The sequence below is a fragment of the Aspergillus brunneoviolaceus genome (assembly GCF_003184695.1).
Source record: "Aspergillus brunneoviolaceus CBS 621.78 unplaced genomic scaffold BO95scaffold_34, whole genome shotgun sequence".
NCBI lineage: Eukaryota > Fungi > Ascomycota > Eurotiomycetes > Eurotiales > Aspergillaceae > Aspergillus > Aspergillus brunneoviolaceus.
The window spans coordinates 230,993-251,637 of record NW_020290764.1 but is presented as its reverse complement, the minus strand read 5'-3'; the positions used below and the strand labels follow the sequence as shown (position 1 = coordinate 251,637).

Below are 20,645 nucleotides of genomic sequence, written 5' to 3'. Positions count from 1 at the left end.
AATGAAGGAAGGCTTGTGTTTGCGCATTGGATGCTCAAGAGGATGGATCGATGGACACATGGTGCGAACGGAGGCTATTTTCCAAAAGGCTGCAAGGCGTCGGAGTGCAGCCAAGTCTAAACACAATGCACCGCATCATGAAACATCCCTCATGCCCTGTTGTATGATTTGATTTGTAAGACCTCGAGGCATAGCAGAAACTAGGGGTACCCCTACCAGACATTACAACCAATACACACCCAATACTTTTCTCAACATATCAAGAACCCGCGAACCATCGTCTCAACTCCACACCACCTTCCAATGTAGACAGACATATGGGCCTAGCGATATTCATCTTCCCAAAGGGGGGCTTATCCCCCCCCTCTCCCGTCCTCATCATACACTCCATCATTTGACTCTCGGCGAGAAAGCAAGACCGCTGCACCCTCAAACGAATAGCATAGCCCCTCCCATTGCCGAGCAGATCCAACCGCGCCATTCCAACGACGTCCGAACCGCCACCCAAACAGCGCCTGGTTGCAAAACAGACCGCCCTGATTATGCTGGGTATCGAGAGCCGGGAAATGGAGATGGAGCCTGAGTCATGCGCCTCGTATAAGTACTAACCAGGCTCTGGGAAAGCTTTAAAAGCCCGACAAGACTTACACTGCGTCTCCTCTCTCTCCCCAAGCCCCTCCAGCAGACAGTTGGGGTTCTTGTTTGATTCTCTGCCCCCCCCGCCCCGCTGCATCTGGAATAGAACAAATTAGTAGTAAAGCAGTGAGTAAGGCCACATGTCTACGATCCTGGTGCGCTGGTGCTAGTGTGTCACACAGTGTCCACCGAAGCAGCGCACAAGGTATAGAAGATAGAAGAAGAACCAGAGGGAAGGGGGGGTTACCTTCGACAGCCAGGAAACACCCTCGTCTCGAACTGTGACACAGGCGAGTGTGCAGCAATTAACCTCACTCGTTGCATTGGAATACCTGAGACTTTGATGCGACTCAGGACATTGTGACAAGCCAGTCAATGAATGCGGCCAACTAACTCCTCGCTTTACTGTACAGTATCAGGAAGCTCTTATCTTATCACGAATAAGCATCTTCAGCCCTTGGTACTGCATGTAGGCTAGAGATTCCTGGCGTACAGCGAACCACTAATACTGTACGTTGACTCGTCACAATGAACTACGTCTGCACATCAACACCCATCACCTAATTACAACATCAGTCAATTTAAGTCTTCGAAGAATCATAGTCTAACCTGCGGAAAGAAAGCCCATTTCTTATCACCCTCCCCATACATGATGAATGCATCTCCCCTTGTACCCTGAGCCTAACTAGTCACAGAAACGAAAAGAGACGCCTCCACAAAGCATAAATCACACAGAATAGGAAATGAAAAGGGAAAAGCTTCCACGGAAAAAGACAACTTCCCTTGCAATCTGTCTGTTTTGTATCAAAGACAACTTGCATAAGCGTCTGAGAGCAGGAGAAGTTGACGTCGCAAGCCAAGGAAAGAACAGAAATAATACAATGAACGAGGAAACTGCCCCAAGCAGCATATCTTGACATCATGGTCTTATCCCCGGTCCAGAGAAGAATGTCAAGTCACTGTGCTGTCAGGTCATCAAGGCCGAGTCTATTATTAAGTATCCGCACTAACGATATGTCATGATTCTTTCTTTTGATCCGTTGCGCATGATTTCTATCTCTTGTAAAGTCGCGTCAGGAAACGAGTGTACGAGTGTAAAAGCAGGGGAATAGTACTGGCGAAAAGAAAAAGAAGTAGAAAAACTCGGAACGAGCATGTGGAGTCCAGGTTGTGTACATGACAACCCCGAATAGGTGGTCTCGAAGCAGAATTGCACATGTTGGGTCTCAAAGACCATGGTGAAATTCACAATATAATAGAGGTGGCAAATTGTTCTTCAATGTATTGCGACAAATCCACAATGTAGACTCATGAGAGTTGCGTTGCAATTTCAAGAATTGAGCGACAAGCCCTGGAATCGACTCATCCACTCATTTTGGGGATGCATACGGGAGGATCCAGCGCTTGCGCCAGTGCCTGCCGCGTAGTCGACATATCCCGAATCCAAGGGAGTATATCCGCTAGGTGAGTAAGGGGAGAAGGGATCCGGAGACGTGTGTCCCCCAAGGCCGGACTCTGGCGCCCGGGAGGACGGGCCGAGGGATTGATAGGGCTCGGCGTACGCACTGCGTAGCATGCCTAGCTGGCCATCTCGGCCAGCATCGTGGCCATCTCGGGCAGAGCCATACATTCTACCATCGTGCTGGTGCGAGCGATCTGTCTGCGTGTCATGACTGTAAGCCAAAGGGTTTGGGGCCTGAAGACCTGCACTTGGAGGCGTCACAAAAGAGGCAGGGTTGATGGCCGACATCCAGATCCGAGTTTTGTAGATCTTGAAGAGATCGGTCACCAGTGAGTTGAAGTTGATATAGGAATCGGCGAAGTAATAGAAGGTAAGCTTCTTCCAATCCCTACGAGAATTAGTATCAGGGGTACAGCGTTGGACAGGGTCGACTTACATCTGGAATTCAGCGTCCAAGATCTCCATGTTGAGCCGATGCTCTGCTACTTTCTGCTGACAGACGCGTTTGGCCTTGGCTTCGTTCCCTTCCTTGTCGCGCAGCGTCAAAATCTCATGGTTTTGGGCAAGCCTCTTGATCAACTTGGGTTTTATGTCGGCAGTGGAGTCTTGAATGCCATGCGAGCCATGAGGGCCCATTCCGCCGATGGCGCTTCTGTTGTTTAGGCCCGGCACACTTCCAGGGGCGTTGACCACATTTGCGGCACCGTTCTGGCCCTGTCGAGAAAACATCATCAACCACTTATAATGATCTTCCGCATACTGTTGCTTGAGCTCCCGGGCTTTCTGCATCGACACATTGGCATGTTGAATGGTGCCAAGATCCGTTCCACGATCAGCTTCGACGATGACGAGGTCGCCTGGTTTCACCTGAAGTCCGGTGTCTTCTTGAATATAAAAAACATCTGCCCGATGACACTTGAATGTGACGATATACAGAAGCTGATTTTGATGCGCGAGACCCGGCTGGTGGCGTCCATAGGCGTTCGGCATTGTGTATGCTTGATGAAGGGAAGTCGCCATGGAAGGACCCTCGGCACTGCGGAGGGCCTGGTCGCGAGCGAAATAGGATTCTGCAAATCGTCGAGCTCGTAAATACTCTGACTCCATTTCATGCTCCTCGAGGCGAGGGGCCGCATGAAAATGTGGATACTCACGGTTCTGGCCTTGCAAATTAGACAGAGGGCCATCAAAGTCCTCTTCCCGGTCTCCCAGTCCTGATCTTGTGCTCGCGGCTGCCTGTGGCTCGCCCGAGATGGAACCATGCCGAATGGGTATATCCGCAAATGAATGGCGTCGGCTCTGAGGGATCTCGGAAAAGCTACCAAATCCGAGGGAGGTCTGCCAATGAGCCTTGCGAACGTTCTCCAGAGCACGATTCTCGTAGTTGGGGAACTGTTTCTCCAAGTTGATCGAATGTTCGGACATTCTCCGGCGGGGACCGCCATGGAGGTTGTTGTAGCCAGGGATGTCCCCAACTTCGTCCAAATCCTCCACGGCAAGATCGGTCTCTTCCGGGACACTGCCGCGAATGCGATGCAAGTTGTGAAGACCGCTTCCGATCGCATAGCCACTAGCCGCGGATGTTGTGGACATGGCACGGTCTCTAAAAGAGTTGTCGATTTGGCCAGCGGCTTGACGCAAGAGAGCGTTCTCCCTCGCAAGCTGTTCGATTGTGCGGGCTTGGTTGGCGGCATAGTTGCTGAAACTACCATCCGAGCCATCCGGACTTCCAGTCTCGTCGTCTTCGTCTTCGCGCACACGTCCGAGAGTAGCAGGATCGTGGCCAAGCTCGCCAAGAAGGCTGGGACGAGACGACCGGTGTTGGAGGGAGGTGTATTGGCCGCCATTGCGGGCTCGTCCACCAGAGTAGGGAGAGGCCGACTTATTCGCCATGAGACTCAGGAATTCAGGATCTAACTGGCCGACGGAATAGGACTGTGAGCGGTAAGTCTTGGGAGTCGGATGGAGAGGAATCGAGAACGGAATTGCAGCCTCTCCAGCGGTTGTACGAGTAGGGCTCAGTAGCTCCTCCGTGAAGTAGTTACTGGCGGTGGATGGATTAGACATAGTCGGGGAAGGTATGATCTCGGTAAGGCGGGGCGGTGGCTCTTTTCGAGACTCGGTATTCCAGATACCAGTGCCCCAGGCAAAGGTACTATTCCCAACATTGTTCCAGCCCATGGAGCTACCAATCCCAGGACTCGTGCTGCTCGGCCATCCCGCTTGGTCGGTAGCTGGGCTGCTTGGGTTGGAGGCGCCAGAAGACAGAGGAAGGCCGGTCAGGGAGGCTTTCCGAGGAGCAATAGCAGGAACTTCATTCAGCCAAGAGGTACGACGAACAGGCTTCGCTGTTGGGGCAGTCGTAGGCGCAATAATATTGTGGGAATGATCTCCATCATCATCTGAAGAAGCGAGAGCTTCTGAATCTGGAGTTGAGCGACGAACACCAAGGTGAGTCTTCTCCAGTCGAGCAGAGACATTGTTTGTCGGCGGTGGAGAGGAGACCAACTTAGGGGTCTGAGGGGTGGGTTTGGTCGATTGTGCAGCCATGATTACTTATTTTTTGTAGGCCTGTGTTAGACGTAAGGACTGTTTGCCGTCTGATGAGCAATGCGACAGGACGAGACCAGCACTGCGCATCGAGTTTCAGTTAGCAGGGTACAACATCGCCTGAGCTCAGAGGATTCGAATGCTCTAATTGGACAGAATGAGACGGAGTTGAATGAACAAATTGGTAGGAAGAGCGGACGGTCCTTTGATTGCTTGCAGCGACCGTTCACGACATTGGTGCAAGTGAATACGAACGAATGCAACTTACCTAAGTTGATTAAACTGACGTCAGGGAGCAAGGGATATTGGCCCCCGCAATGAAGAAGTGTGGGGTATGTCCCTAATCGAGCGTTAGTCGAAGGCGAAATAAATGGATGAGATCTGTAGTCACCTGAACTGGGCTGGGACTCGCTTCGGATCAAAAGTAAATACAAATTCGCCCAACTCTATTAGGAGCACAAATATTCTGCCCGAAAATACTAGCTCTCGCGAAGAATAGACAAGGCCGATCTCCTGTTCTGTCGCATAACTAATTAGTGAAGTCTGTTTTGACGACAGGCTATGAATAACCCATCCATGGCAAAATCCATCGTAGAAGGAGTGATGAGTTAGGTGAACAGAGACTGAGGGAAAGAAGGTCTTCGATGAAATGTGGGCGACATGAATGGGAACTCAAGAGAGTAAGACTATAGGTGAAGCTCATGTAAGCTGGGGAGCAGCTGCCGGTGGCGAATCCGGAACCCATTGAATAGGGCAACCACTTTTGAGATGTCCCCACTTCATAAGTGATGACCGATCGAATAGGCCCGAATGCAAGCTTCACTCTCAGCTCCTGTGTTGTGAATAGAATCAAATCGTAGGCTCGGGTACATCAGTGCGATCCTCTTTTACTGTGCTGTCCAGACAAAGCTGTACAGTGAACAGTTGGAGGACAAACCCCATACACTGAGAGCGGAACACTTGCAGTGTTGAGGATGCGCAAACACAGCCGTCCATTGAACGCCAGAGTCTGGATCTCACAAAAAGAAACAGACCGACATACACCGGTATGATCGTGATATGCATAGAAGAAAAAAAAGAGAGAAAAACAGAAAAAAAGAAAAAAGAAAAAAGGAAGCCATCTCATGCGCAGATGGCACGCGATGGCGATTCTTGCGAACCTTGGCAACATACCTTGGAGTTCAATAAGCCCAAATTCAATTCGAGACCGAAACCCGTATCACTGACTGTCCCAGACAAAAGTAAATCGCAATGATTCGTGATCGCGTCTGTTGGCGCATCCCTCATGATGAGCACATACCCGAGACAATGGACGTATTCGACTTACCAATCTATGTAGAAAACTGAACTTTTCTTTATTTCTATCCAATAAAAGCAACGCAGCAATTCCCCGACCGGATTGTTGTTTCAATGATAATGTAGAAATCGTGTTTCGGATGAAGCGACCAGGCTTCAGTCTAGACGAAGAGGATGATGTGGAAATCGGTGCTGTGCGACCGGTTGAAAGAGGAGAAAGGATGTATGTCGCAAGTCGCACGGGACGGATCGACGGATGTTTTTTTAATATGTGCTTGTTTGCCGCTGGAGATGCGTTCGCAGTCTGAAGTTGGGCTATAGTTCTGGCCGTGGCGCGAATCTGGTCTATGTGGAGGGTGAGCCTCGAGTCGCGACGGGAAGTACCACCAGGTGCGCGAGATCGGGGATAGGGTAGTATGACCATAGACGAATGACGTTGGAAAGCAAACTGGCTCCGGTAGTTCTGGGCAGATTGCCTTAGGAGCAGCGCATTTTGAAACTGATCACGGCAGCGAGGAAGCGGCAGGCGTGGGAATTGTAGAAAAGGAACTGTTTTCTGACTCCACTTGAATTAGCACGTTTTGAAGGAACGAAGGAACGGTCTATGGGTCTGGTGAAGTGAATGGAGGGAGAGAAAGAATGACGGAGGAGATGGTGATGGTGAACGACGTACCGAGCGCGGAGCGGCGTAAATTGCACAGACGTTTGGAGGGGATAAAGTGGGAAAGCGGGCTTCTGCAACGTTGCTTGATCGATGACGATCGTCGGGGGGGAATGTGTGGAGTGAGGTGGTGGTGGTGGTGTGACCGGAGGTACCTTATCGTTCAGGGCGGGAGGGGGAATCAGAAAAGGGCAGATTGAAGGGCAACCGGTTGGGTTTCAAGTATAAGAAAGGGGGAGAGAGGGGAAGAGGAAGAGAGATAGATGTAAGAAAGAAAGAGGAAGAGAAGGAGATGTGGGAATTATCAGGGTAGAAGAAAAAAGAGGAGAAGGGAAGAGAGGTTGTACAGTCGTAAGTTGCGTAAGTCGCGAGTGGGTTGGGGTCAGGATGCGAAGGGGAGAATAATGCAAGCTAAAGGGAGGAGGAGGGAGAGCTTCTTCGTTCGACTTGAAATGAACCTCAGGCCACTTGGACTGGAACACGAAAGGAGGAGGCGACGGCGGGCGGAGGAAGAGAAGGAGGAAGACGAGAGGACGAGCCACGGGTCGAGGGGGAACAGCCCAGCAGAAAGTGGCGCAAAGTGAGTGGTCAAGAAGCAGCTAAAACTGCTAACTACTAGAGGCCGGAGGGAGTTTAGTTTAGTTCAAGAGTCAAGTCAGGGTAGGGATGGATGGGTGAATGGGTGAATGGGTGAATGGGTGAATAATGAGATGAGATGAGATGAGATGGGATGATGGGATGGGATGGGATTGTCCTTTTGCTCCTTCCTTATGTCTACTCATCGGTTCGCTTAATTGTCTATTCTCTTTTGCTTTCTTTTCTTTCTTTCTCTTTTGCCATTTAACTTACAGCTTACTCTACCACAGTCGTCATTCTACAATTCAGATCTGGTACCATTATATGTTATACCTTCTTCCTGCCTCGGTCGCGATCTCATTTCGAACCCGAACCAGCTGGAGGATGATGGCCCGGTACTTTTTTTTTTCTACTCCGTACAGCTCCAAGCACACTAAACCACGGCTAAGGGGCAACCAGCTCGCTTTGGGGCGGGGTAGCAAATCGACGGGAGTCTAGATACCTTCTGGAGCCAAGGGCCACACGGGAGGGGAAACACTGACCGTGACCGAGACACTTGGTTATGACGGATTGACTTTCCGAGCGAGTAATTGATTGATGGATGAGCAGGACGAACGAATAAGCAGCACATAAGAAAAAGAAAAAAAAAAAAAAAAGAACAGAAACATGATGACGGGAATGGGAATGGGAATGGGAAAGTTGGAAGGCACTACTGAGTAACATGACAGGCAGCAGAGCAGAAGCTCGGCCATCGATGGAACGCCCGCAAGTGGGCCGGGCGGGCCCCTCCAGCAACTAACATCGATCGCCAAATGCTCCGGCCATTATTATTTCTTCTCTGTAACCCCAGCAAAAGTATGTTCGCGGACACCTTCGGTGACTTCCAACTCCCTCCTTTCATTCTCCTTCTTCCTCTTGTTCCCTTCTCACGTCCACCTTCTCTCTGAGACTCTGAGGCATCTTAGCAGCATCAATCGGAACTCTATCAGGAAGACCAGCAGCAGGCTATGGTTGAATCTGGATCAACCGTCGTTGGAATTCTTCAGCGGAACGAGCTTCGTGCGAACCAGAACGATAGCCTCTTCAGAGAGCGTGGACCGGACCGACTGTACACAAATGACACGGGCTAACCAAACTGTCCTACTCAATTAGTTGGGTTCAGAGTGAACAAAGAACCTGTCCCCCGCGCTTATGCCATCACCTCGAGCCAGCCAAACCGCATCTTACATCAGTGTGGCCGGTAAGGAAGAAGAGAATAAATGACATTGTGCAGCAATGTGCAGAATCCTCATGCATGCAATAAGACGAGCGGTGGTAATTTTGCAGTATTCGGAACACTCTCTTTTTCCAGATACAGTACTTTTCCAACAGAGTTCATCCGCCCGTCTGCCCAAGAAAGAACCTTTCAGGGGGGGAGGGGGGGGAGGGGATTCAGGACCGGTTGGGTGTCATCAGGGACAACTCGTCAACGTCATTCTGGCGTCGGAGTTTCACAAGCATGAGAGCTTTAGGAAAAAAATAAAAGAAATGTGGGTATGGAACCATCAGAGCCAGCAATCAACTGGGAGCTCCCTGCCCCTGGTTCAACCCATCTCCTTCTCCTGTGCTGTGAGTAAGTTAGCATTAGGTACGGAGTACAATACGTACAGTACTTTACCTCCACCAGACATCAGCCGTGCCTGCGTTACATAATGACCACCCTACGGACGCCATGCGTCGGATTGCGGGGGGAGAATCATCCTTCCAAGTGCCCCAGAGGCCCCAAATGCTCACCATTCATGAGAGGAAGGGAGAAGGGGGGGAGGGGGGCGGGGAGTGACTATTCATTGGTCTCTCTATGGCCCATGCAGGATCGCCTCCGTCCGAAAGTGCGGAGAGAGCTTTCCCGCTTTGAGAAACCCCCCGTCAGCCCTCCGTCTTTTTGCCTTTTGCCCCCAGCATGCATCGCATCAACTCAACTCCTCTCCTCTTCTCTCTTCTCAGTTTCACACCTCGATGAGTTTCATCCTCTCCTTTCTTGAAGTCTGGAGCATAGGCAGAAATGATTCATGGACTTTGGAACGTGGTGAGATGATGGCAGTGGTGAATCAGAGTTCGCGCAAGTTGAAAGAGAAACTGATAGTGAACCGATCTCCATCCGTGGTTCTCGGACTCGTTGGCTTTTACGGCCCAGCCTCTCAGAAGCCATGGGCGTGTTAGACCCCCGTCCTCCCGGGCCAACTGGTTACACTTGCTCACGACGAGCGTGAGCCACCACCACCACCACCACCACCACACCACAAGCAAAGCAAGTTTAAACTCCACCCCACTCGGGCGAGATGGAAATCAAACAACTCTCTATTCCCACTTATCCAACTGGCTCGGATTATCAGAATGTGCACCCCTCATATATGCCAGTAGTGAGAATCACAACCCAGCCTGAACCACCTCACCTCAACCACAATCCCAAAGTCAGGTGAAAAGCTCGCCACACCCTAACCTACTATGTGGCTTCTCCGCAACCCATAGGCATGCTGCCTCTCCTCAGTGCCAGCCAAAAACCGAAACTATATTATGACTCAAAAGCCGCCAGGTACCACCAGAGTCAGAGTATCTTTCTCGCTTTTCCTGTCTCGAATAAGGTAGGGTTGACGATCGCACGCCTCCCTCCGGATCCGAAGCGTGGCGATTTCCCCTCTGGCATGTACATGTACTGTAGAAGAGATCTCGTCTAGACTAGACCACAGCACAGCAGCATCCATTGTGCTGACGGAAGGAGCATGACCATCTCACACCGAGCCCGAGCTTCATTGGCGGGCAAAACCTACCACTACCTTAGGACCTAGTACTACAGCACACTGTGTGTCCACCCTTTCTCCCAGGGTGATCCCATTCCAAAATCCAATACCATTGACCTCTGCCCTCTGCCCCTCCAGACATAAGGCATGATGTCATACCACCTGAGAGACCCTTAATATCGACGTAAATGGCTGCTCGGAATGGAGGCCGGGGTGCAAATGAGAGGATGTCCGGACGGACAACGACACCACACTACGTACTCCCCATACTTTGGTTCGGCAGCAGACGACCGGTCGTCACTAGCCTCGACGCTTCCCCGGGTTTGGGAAGGTGTTAGTTCGAAAGCTTAGCGCTGGACCATGAGTAGAGAAACGTCAGATTGAGGACTAAATAATGGAAGGATGGGATGAATTCCTCCTCCTCCTCCCCCCCCCCCTTCCCCACGGCGCCTCGGCGGGTTGCCGAGGATAGCAAGCATAAGTATACTTCAGGTTTGGGGTTATGGTGGTGGTGGGGAGGGGGCGACTGCTGTACAGTCGGGCTAGAATACATGCCTGAAGTCAAGACGGTTACACGGCTTCGGTGGAGGGTGGAGGTATGCAACATGAAGAATTGTGGGAAGCCCCGCTGTTTCTATTCAAATGGGCAGGGGGTGAAGGGGCGTTTTGCTGCCATACCTAGAGTTGAGGGTCTGCTTTAGTTCATCTGACGTCTCTCTATCTTGTCTTCGACAGCCAAAAGAGACAGACAAATGCAGGTACAGCACCAGGTGTGTACAGTACCTCACGATGCGCTAGCTGATTCTTCTGGGAGGTCCTGATTAAAGTATTTGAGAATGTGTAGAGTTGGTTAAATCTAGTCTAAGCCACATAACATAACAAAGAATATGCCCGGTATATATCCAATCTTGCAAAAATAAAAATACAGAAAGTCTGCAGTGCCGCCACTAAGGAGCCGAATCCAACGTCCCCTTACCCCCCGTCGAAGCCGTAGCATCGGGCCCCTTCTGCTGACGCAGCTTCTGCTCGAACTTGGCGAATTCGTGCATCGAGATTTCCTCCTCGGGGTCCATCACCTGCTCAACACCTTGGACTTCCTCGATCTGTTGGCCAGTTCATTAGCCAATCGCCCACGTTCTCAATGGGAAGGAAAGGGAAGGGGGGGGGTGGGGGAACATACGTAATGCATCAACATAGACTCGATCCCATTCTTCAGCGTCACCGTGCTGGAGTCGCAGGTCCGGCAGGCGCCGCGCAACTTCAGAAGGACGATGCCATTCTCGAACCCGCGGAACTCGATGTCGCCGCCGTCCTCCTGGATGGCCGGGCGAATGCGCGTGTCCAGCAGCTCCTTGATCATGCCGACCACCTCGTCGTCCTCCTCGTCGAAGCGCAGCGAGTCCGCCTCCTCGCCTTGCGAGGCCTCGCCGCCCGTCTTGGCGACCGTGTTGACGATCGACTCGCCCGACGTCACGGCCTGCGTGATCAGACTGAAAACCTCGGGTTTGATGTGCGCCCAGTTGGCGTCGGCGGCTTTGGTGACGGTGATGAAGTCGGGCCCGTAGAAGACCGAGGTCACGCCCTCGACGTTGAGGAGCTGCGCCGCCAGCGGGGACGGGTGCGGGGGCGCGAGGGTCGAGCGTGGGGAGAGGTATTCGAGGAAGGTGGTGGGGAAGTTTTCGGGGAGGACGCGGTGGTTGGGGATGAATTTGAGGGCCTGTCATTTTATGGTTGGTTAGATGGTCGTTCACGATACCTTTAGTCGGCCGAAGGGGGGAGAGCGGTACGTACATCAGGGTTCGGGGTGTTCTCCGTCTGGATGAATATCGTGCGCTTGCTCGTCGGCGCCGGCCCGTTCACTCGCGCCTGCACGAGGGAATGGTGGTGAGGTTGCAGAGTAGGCCGGCGACGGGTCTCGGAGGGAGTGATCGCGGGCAATCGTGCGGAACGGTGGACGCTGCGGTAGGATCCAAACACCGCCGGCCGGGCGAAGCGCGAGGCCTCGAGAGCGCTGCTGCCAGCACCGCTCGTCAATTTGCTGCCCAGTAGGGCGGTGCGTCGAAGCATGGTTCTCCCGGATGTAGAGCTGACGGACATGGTGTGCCGATTTGATTGATTTGGGGGGCTTTCAGGCGCAACAACTGGTCGAATCGTCTTCCGTTGGTGGCTAAAAACCGTTCTTCGGAGATGTTGAGAGATGCAGGACTGATCGATAATACTTTCTTCCCCGACCGCTCCGCCTCTGACGCAATGAGCTGCACGTGACCTTTGGCATGGAATTGATGACAAATTCGGGACTGTTGGTGGCCAATCACAATCTTACTGTTTGACATCTTTTGCCGATGCCGGGGAAGCCCCGGTTTGAAAAGTCTAGATTATACTGTGCAATGTGTGGTTCGGGATTGGCCAGAAAGTGTCAAGGTTGCCCAACCTTCAGTGGATTGATACTGCTTTGTGATTCGCATGAGTAGTTGACTGAATGCCCATGTCTACTATACGCGGCATCGATTATTGTTGTTGTGGCGACTGCTTCTCAAATCTAGACTTACGCGAGGTTGACTGCATGTGAACATCAATGAGATTATCATCTCCAGGATGTGGACATTCAGTGCCGCAGATCCTGGAAAGAATAACTGAGTTGGCTATCGCACTCTCCTAGCGATTTATTTGAACAATCGCATGGAAAAGGGCTACGTTATTCTGGAGTACAGGGAATCACTGTAAATTTTTGGCCATGAGTGGCGAGTCGACAGCAGTCAACCTCTAGACATGTTGTTGAGGACGTCGGATACTTCCATGCCTAGTGCATGACTGGGCGAGAATCTCACTGTCATGGTGGCTGCCAAGAGCTGTCAGTCGAGCAGCCGCAACTAAAGTCGATGATGTTGTGGTTGTCTTCTGTTGGTGAACAAACGCCTTAACTAAGTGTATGATCGGCTGTAGGGCGACCGATGATCTGAGGACTGACTTAATCCTCTTCAATTCGTGCGATTTCACGCACCTCGAGGAAGAGAAGGGATAAGAATCAGTTGATACGTCAGTTGAGAGACGCATATCGCGCGTGAAAAAAGCCGACTGAGAGGTGAAGGCAAACAGTCCTTCCAAGCTTATGCTGCATCGAAGCAGCCGGTGGAAGAAGACCTGTGTAGCTGGCCACCCCTCCTCGACCCCCCGTCGAGCGACCTGCCAGCCTGTCGGTAAGTTCTTCCACGGGCTCAGGTTGCACCGCGCCACACGACGGGTCTATTTGCAAGGCCATCACGCAACCACTCTGTTTAACATCCGCCGCTCGAAGCTTGAACGACGGCAAGCGGCCTGCCAATTGACCCAGAAAGTCGAGGGAACTGGCAGACGGTGGAACAACTTTCCGGCCACGGCTTTCTTTCGTTTTTACCCCGACACACCGTTTGGTGCTTGCTGCTGCAGCCCTTGTTACATGTGCAATTCATGCGATGAGTTCCGGGGGGCGATGAGTGGATCGATTCATGCTCCCATCGGATTCCAGCAGGGTACAGAGGCATCCGTGATACTGAGGCAAGCGTGGGTTTCCCACCAGACGGTGGGAGCTGAGAATGTATCTGCCTAGGATTCTGTCTCCGATCGATTCTGCTGTGTCTTATTTCCAGCAAATCGCTGCTTAATCTGTGTTTTGACACTGTACGAGGCCGGTGATGAGGGGCGCGATGGCTATAGCCCAGGAGTAGGTTTCTCCCCAACAAAGGCTCAGGGAGGGTTTTCAAGCTCTTTCTACCATGTGCTGTCCTGCAGATACCGCCCGATCTAGGGGCTAGTAGTGGTCAAGCAACAGCATCGTTCGATCGAGTCTTTGGGTTGATGTTTTGGCGAAATGTTGGATCACGAAGGTAAGAAGAGAAAGCTGTAAAGTTATATATATTCAAGCGCTGGTTCCTCTTACGGTTTAAAGTCCTGATAAGCGTTCTTTACCCTGAGACATGACCCAGATCCCTGGATGTATGCGAGTCTAGATTTCATTTATATTTGCTTTTCAGCCTGGGTCAATGGTGAAAGCTGTGATGGCTCATGTAGTCCTCGCAATTGCACCGCACGTTATCTTGACGGCGCGGCGAGTGTGACCGCCTTCCCGAGAAAACCGCGCTAAGCCCAGAGTATTCCCTCTGGATGCAACTTGCAGCGGAGCACATGGTCGAATCTTTCCCCCGTGGAGATCGAATCGACCCGGCGTGACATTTCTGCTTGGTTCACCTTTCGTTGTGACCGGCTTCCGCAGGACGATGGTCCTCAAGGTTCATTTATAGCGCTACTAGCACGCCTCAAGACTGCGAAACAGACGGGTAATAAAATGCCGGGCACTTGCGAGGTCTGCGTGTCGGAGCCTTCCAAGTATCGATGCCCGACTTGCGGGCTGATGAGGTATGTGAGCAAATTTCCTCTCTCGCGATGTCTCCAGGCAGCGCAGGATGAAGAAAAATTATGTGATCCCGGACAATCACTTATTGTAGTCTTCTAGTTGCTCCCTCGCATGCACTCAATCACACAAGATCTATTGCGCCCCGAAGGCACTGCCGCCGAAATCGTCGGAAGACCAAGAACCCTCAGCTGCAGCCAATGGAGACCGCCCCGAGGCTGAAATGCCTCAGACGGAGACTGGTCTCGATATCAAGTCCTTAGGCACCTCCAGTCAGCTCAAGGAGCTCCTCGATCGCTTTCCTTCTCTGCGGGATCAGCTGCAGGACATCTACCAGGCTACTTTGGAGGAGGAATGGCAAGAGAATCAACCGTACGTCGGTCGGCACCGGGGCTTTGGGAAAGGTAGAGCGACGCATCGTCATCGCGGGCCGTGGACGCGTGAGAAAGGGTTCAACCGGGGAGTGGGCAAGGTCAGAAAGCTTCGGGAACGATGTGAAGAGGGGGATGAAGTAGGCCAGAAAGCAGAAGGCTATATGCGCTTCATGGCCTTGATCACGGGGAATCAGCTACCTGAGGCTGCATGAGAATGTGCCTGTCTGGTTTTGTTGGTGCGTCTTGCAACGAGAGGCAAGGTGGCAAACTACGCTTCCCACCGGAAAGGTGCCAAGACTGCACGCAGTGCAGGTTTGAGCTTGGCCAGCCGACCAGCTCGATGCTGCTTCACCTAGCAGCCAGCCCGTGTGGGCAAACTCGCTGGAGAAGGCGGTGTTGTCCGACGAGTCACGACAGCAATCCCATCGCAAAAGCTGCGTGTATATAGGTAAACAGTATAGCCTCACTCAAAGGCCACCGCAAAGCAATCGAATTTCAAAACACTAGCCAGGATGACCAAAATGGGGAGATACCACGTGTACTGTCGCGTAGATCTGACTCAGGATGGAGCTACAGGCGATAGTTTGTCGACCAGATAAGCTGTTTTTGCCGCCACGCAGGCCGATCGTCGTGGATGGAGCAGTCAAATGATCATACCCCGTAGGTAATCCAGACTCTGGGGAATACCAGAGGGCCAATGGCTGCTCGTATTGTGCGGATAATCTGGGGTCACCCTACCAATAGCATAATTGGGATTGCCCTGGTCGCCGGTCGCATTTCTAGAGGGTTGAAGATCAGGCTGTCCATGGACATCCATCCCGAGCGATTTACCCGCACGAAAAGTGGGAGCGGGGGAGATCGCTGTGGATGGATTCCTTCTCCGTATTCAACGGAGTGATCGTACTGTAGTCACTACCGCGGTTGTCCATGCCGACCAACTGGGATTCGCCGCAGGTTTAATCTAAAGGAAGGATTTTTTTCTGCTCTTTGGAAATAGATCATGTCACAATTTCTCCAAATGGTGGCTGATTCTTGGCTCGAGTCGCGCACATTGTTGGGAAGTGGTAGTGGTTGTTGTTGGAAAGAGGACCGGAGGAAGATGTGATTGGGATGAATTGGATTGTCGGGGGATGGAAACCAAAGGGAAAGTTCGCAACTTAGGACTTCCCGTAGCTCGCACTCTAACAATGACCTTGACTACCTTGACTACTGCCTTCGTCCGTGACTCTTACTTCCTTTCTCCTCTTTTACCGACACTCAATCCCTCTGTTCTGTTCCCTTAGGTCCGGCCCCCTGTGTGACCAGACAGGATTATTCGGCGATCAAGTACCGAGTGTCCGTCAGTTCATGTCAGTTCATGACTACTAACTTAGTACTATGCCTCGTGTTGCTAATTTTAATTGCAATCCTCCGCAGTAACATTAGTTAGCAAGCAGCTACTTATCTAGCTAACTAGCCAGGTAGGACTAGGCCCCCAGAGGCCTCTCCCTCCCGTCTACGTCTACTGCTCCGTCGGCCCCCAGTTGTCACTCACTACTACTATCAAGTGCTGTACCAGACCACCTAACTACCTAAGGTACTGTGTGCTGTCTATCCGTCTCCTCCGATTCTCGTCTCTCCTCGGTCTTCTTCTTCATCTTTTTTTTCCTTCTCTCCCTCCAGCCTCTTCCCTGCCCTCTCCGATCTAATTGTACTGTACCCATCGCCGACTCGGTACCTCCTCCTTTTTCCTTCTTCTCCCTCTTCCTCTTTCCCCTCCCCCCTCCCTCCTTCTCCTCCTCCTCCTCCGCATCATCCTCAAGAATCTGTTCAATAAATCTCTCGTCAGACTGTGCTACCTCAGTCTGCTTCCCCCTCCTCTCCTGCCCTGGAATTGTGAATCGTATCCAATCCCACGAGGGGGTTCAGCTGGATTACTACCAGTACCCAGGAGGGATCTTGTTACGGCTGCAGAAGAGACCAATCAGAAGCGGAAGAGAAAAAAAAGAACATCGCTCCGGGCCAGACAACGGGCGGCGGAAAAACGACCAAACAAAAGATTCCCTTCCCCTTCGACTGAAACTGGTCCTACGCATTACTCCCCCTCTAAGATCATTTATTTTATTCCATCTATTTTTCGAAAATCTTCCGTTCGATCAATTGATTGCGGTACAAAACGGATTTCAATTGCTGATCCTTCCTCTACCGACCTTGTGCGAGCGACAATGGATGAGCTGCTGTGTCCGCCTCCCTCACTTACCTAGCCGTTGAAACCTCACGCTGTCGCACCTTGTCTGTTTGCTCGATCGGACCCTCATCTGCCCCGCGACCACCCTCTACCCGTTCGCGCACTGTCCTCCCCCCCCCCTTGAACGACCCCTCATGAATTCTCAACTTCCGAATAGAGAGCGAGCGGTATCTAGCGATAGAGTCGAGGCTGCGCCCGTCCCGCAGAGACCGGGGCTCCCCAACCGCACCATCTCCGCTCCCGTTGGGGGCCTATATAAGCTCGATTCGACCAGAATGGCCATGGACTCGGTCAAAACGGAGCGGACTCTGGTGGAGGAAGATGAATCATCGCCCTCGGTGGGAGGGAACAGAACCTCATCCGCTCCCCCGGGTGAAGAAGTGAGCCGGTTCCTTTCACTGTGGTTTTATTTCAAGCTATATCCTTTGGCAAGGTTGTCTGACACTCAATGCCATTGCAGATGAGGCAGCAACTGCCCAACTCAAATGGAGGAAATGGGATTCCGTCAACTCACACCGGCAATGAGGTGAGCCTACCCTACGAATACGTCTTGCGGCATAGCTGACCATAGTCTTTGACGCAGCCCGCCCCGAAACCGAATTTTCCACACGTGAGCATCGCCGTGGTTGGCCCAGACCATGTGGGTAAATCGACTTTCATTGAAAGCGCACTGGATATGAAACACTCGCTCTCATCCCGGGCAACGACAAAAAAGATGTCCCTTGATGGGACGGTTTACCTTGTTCGGTTACTGGAGATTGATACACTGGAGATCTCGATTGGAAGCAATGGTGACATCCAATGGCCAAAATTAGGAGGCGATTCACCTCCTTCCGTGGACGGTGTGCTTGTTCTCCACGACGTCACACAGCCCGGGAGCCTTTCCAACATCAAAGGACTGCTAGGTTTGTTCTCTTGTTCTGAGCTACAAGAGTATCTCGATCGAGGTGGAGATTTGTATGCTAACAATCGTAGCCTCTCTGGACGCCTCATCCATACCTTTTCGACTGGTCGCAAGTAAATGCGACATTCAACCGCCCCATGGTCTACTTGAGCCAGTCTTAGATGGCTATGAGATCCTCCGCACCTCCCCCGATTCGCCACGGTCGCAGAAAATGTGCATCGCTCTGGTTCTGCGATCAGTCATCAGCGAAAGGAATGGTAAGTGTTTCAGTGCAGATATTCTTTTCCTTTCCCCTGAGTCTGGAGTCGAGTCCACATTATTGGCGGCGGTCTTTCACTATAAGTGCTGTCTGTATACCCACGGTGTCTCTGTCTCGCGTGACTCCATGAGTCACCCAAATTATCCACTTTTCTCCTGATTATGTCGGCTGTGGCCCGTCCATAGCAATGGTCCACCTTATGTCGCGCTAGCTCGCGGCTCGGCTGCGCCTAGCGTTCGCGTTCGGACTTCGGAGACCCGCCCGTCCCCAGAATGCAGGCGCAGCAGCAACAGCGCCACCCCGATTTCCCTTTGAATCTTCCGACTGGCCTAGAACCTTCTGTGTCGATGCTAACTGCGGCTTGTAGCTGACGAGCACTCTTCTGACAAGACGGTCACACCGGGCTGGCGTCATAGCCGTGCCAACTCAGAAAACCCCACAGCCATGTTCTCGGGGGCCGCAGGCGGCCCAATAACAGGAGCTCTGGACTCGGGGATCGATGGGTACGGTGTAGATCGTCAACTGACCGACTCAACCGCCTCTAATGGCCAGGGCCCACGCTATGCCCGAAGCAATTCTCAACCTCTACGACCTCACACGCCTCCCTCGGGACGACTCAACCAGCGCAAGCAATCCATCCCGGGAGAGTCATCGCCCGGCAAGGACTTTAACCGACAACATCGACTTCATGCCGCCTGGCGCAACAGTGGCGGATCGGACGCTTTCAGTAGCTTCATCGAAATGGGGGAAGAGATAGACGGGCCCCGAAGTATTCCTTCGAGTCCTGGAAGCAAAGACAAAACACCGAGTGAGAGCTCTTCCAATGAGAACGGCTTCACTTTCGAGGAGCTGGTAGACCGGCTGGTCGCACAGCCGATGTCGAAGCATGACTCCAAGTTTGCATCCATCTTCCTGTGCTTGTACCGCAAATTCGCCGCCCCTTCCTCCTTATTGACCGCCTTGATCAACCGGTTTGAGCGAAACGAGCGAGAGATTTCGGATCAGCTTACGCGCATTGCCGATCAATTGAGACTGCTAACCGTCATGGCTCAGTGGGTGTCGGAGTACCCGGGTGACCTGGTTTATCCCAAAACGCAGAAACGGATTGCCGAGTTTGTTGCCAACCTCGAGAAAAGCCATTTCTACATGTTTGCTGCCAAAGAGATTGGGTCTTATCTTGAGGCCAACGCGGAAGATGATAATATCGGGTGGCCGTTCAGAGATGGCGAGGTCGAAGAGGTCGAAGCAACCGAGCCCGCTTTTCAGTATTCGGGTCGAAGCTCCCCGTCGATCTTCCTCGGACCCCCTCCGCTGAGCGATGTGGGTGATGAAGAGGAAGAGGATCCTATCTACAGTATGAGTGCGTTGGACCTCAGTGAGGGCGCACTTGAGTCAGGGTCGAGGATGTCTGCGTCCATGTCGAATTCTTTCACCGCCGAAAAGCCCGGGACTGTGGCAAGTCAGTCGTTTACGGCCCTGAACATCGACTCGGCCCAGAAGGAGGCTCGGCACTTAGATTTGACACCCCGCGTGCCGTTGACGAAGGTGCAATGGCGACAATTCATGGAAATTCCTGATGAAGATTTTGCTCGTGAATTGACGCGCATTGATTGGATTATGTTCAACTCCTTCCGACCACGAGACCTCGTCCGTCATGTTAGCATCACCGGTGCCGACAAGGACAAAATCCACAGCCTGAAGAACGTCAATCGAATGATCAAACAGTTTAACCACGTGGCATGCTTCGTTGCGAGCGTCATTCTCCTCCGGGACAAGCCTAAACACCGGGCCAAGGCGCTGGAGAAGTTCATGAACATCGCATTTGTAAGTTCTGGGGAGTGTGCCTTGTTTGTGTGCTGCAACTAATCCTAGTGGGTAGAAACTCCGACGACTGAACAATTATAACTCCCTTGGGGCTGTCATTGCCGGGATCAATGGAACCCCGGTACACCGACTCTCGCAGACTCGGGAGTTGGTGCCGACGCAAACGCAAAAGGACTTCATGAGGCTGGTCATCCTCATGGGAACACAGAAGAGCCACTTCGCCTACCGCCTGGCATGGGACAACTCATTCGCAGAGCGAATCCCGTTCCTGCCGTTGCACCGACGTGATCTGGTTTCGGCGGAGGAAGGAAACAAGACATTTGTGGGTGATATGAAGACCCGAATCAATTGGCGCAAGTTCGAGGTGATGGGCGAAGTGGTGCTGGGGATCCAACGGAGCCAAAAGACACCCTATCCACACCTGGCGCGATTTGACGAAGTGACGCGGCTGATTTTAGACATCAAGCTGTCTGGTGATGACGAGGTATGTTTTTTGCCAGCGTTTCAAAACAGAGAGGATCTGACAGAAAACAGGATTTGTATACACGCAGTATGCAGGTCGAGCCCTCCGCTGGCGGTGACACCGGACGGAAGAAGTTTGGCTGGTTGCGGTCCTAATGGGACGCGAGAGCGTATAATGACCACTACGGAGATACAGCATGCGCAAGAGTGCAGGCTGACGAGGACCATGAATGTTACGATCGTCGGTTTG

General features: G+C 52.2%; 4 protein-coding genes across 4 annotated transcripts; 2 read left to right on the top strand and 2 right to left on the bottom strand.

Moving 5' to 3' along the window:
- Nucleotides 1–1,966: 1,966 nt before the first annotated feature.
- On the bottom strand, nt 1,967–4,648 carry BO95DRAFT_363142 (PSP1 family protein; the record flags this gene model as incomplete). The annotated part of the gene is made up of 2 exons (XM_025582604.1): nt 1,967–2,486; nt 2,535–4,648. 2 exons carry the CDS (start codon nt 4,646–4,648, stop codon nt 1,967–1,969), a joined length of 2,634 nt encoding a protein of 877 aa, XP_025442254.1.
- A 6,148-nt stretch (nt 4,649–10,796) lies between these two features.
- BO95DRAFT_442839 (NifU family protein) lies at nt 10,797–12,155 on the bottom strand. Its single transcript, XM_025586533.1, has 3 exons — nt 11,750–12,155; nt 11,139–11,675; nt 10,797–11,061 (listed from the first exon to the last, which is right to left on the bottom strand). Exons 1-3 carry the CDS (start codon nt 12,053–12,055, stop codon nt 10,906–10,908), a joined length of 999 nt encoding a protein of 332 aa, XP_025442253.1. The 5' UTR covers nt 12,056–12,155; the 3' UTR covers nt 10,797–10,905.
- A 2,353-nt stretch (nt 12,156–14,508) lies between these two features.
- Nucleotides 14,509–15,088, top strand: BO95DRAFT_442837 (uncharacterized protein). Its single transcript, XM_025586532.1, has one exon. The coding sequence runs from the start codon at nt 14,569–14,571 to the stop codon at nt 14,929–14,931; it is 363 nt and encodes a 120-aa protein (XP_025442252.1). The 5' UTR covers nt 14,509–14,568; the 3' UTR covers nt 14,932–15,088.
- A 1,992-nt stretch (nt 15,089–17,080) lies between these two features.
- Nucleotides 17,081–20,551, top strand: BO95DRAFT_453223 (putative Ras guanyl-nucleotide exchange factor RasGEF; the record flags this gene model as incomplete). The annotated part of the gene is made up of 6 exons (XM_025588195.1): nt 17,081–17,326; nt 17,530–17,851; nt 17,922–18,107; nt 18,477–19,933; nt 19,989–20,417; nt 20,468–20,551. The coding sequence occupies 6 exons, from the start codon at nt 17,081–17,083 to the stop codon at nt 20,549–20,551; spliced, it is 2,724 nt and encodes a 907-aa protein (XP_025442251.1).
- Between the last annotated feature and the right edge of the window lie 94 nt (nt 20,552–20,645).

Bases quoted from the DNA above. Each gene is read 5' to 3' on its own strand.
- BO95DRAFT_442839 (XM_025586533.1), bottom strand. From the start codon at position 12,055: ATGTCCGTCAGCTCTACATCCGGGAGAACCATGCTTCGACGCACCGCC. The intron at 11,676-11,749 runs GTACGTACCGCT...ATAAAATGACAG, and splicing joins AGAACACCCCGAACCCTGAT to GCCCTCAAATTCATCCCCAA. The intron at 11,062-11,138 runs GTATGTTCCCCC...ACTGGCCAACAG, and splicing joins AGTCTATGTTGATGCATTAC to ATCGAGGAAGTCCAAGGTGT.
- BO95DRAFT_442837 (XM_025586532.1), top strand. From the start codon at position 14,569: ATGCCTCAGACGGAGACTGGTCTCGATATCAAGTCCTTAGGCACCTCC.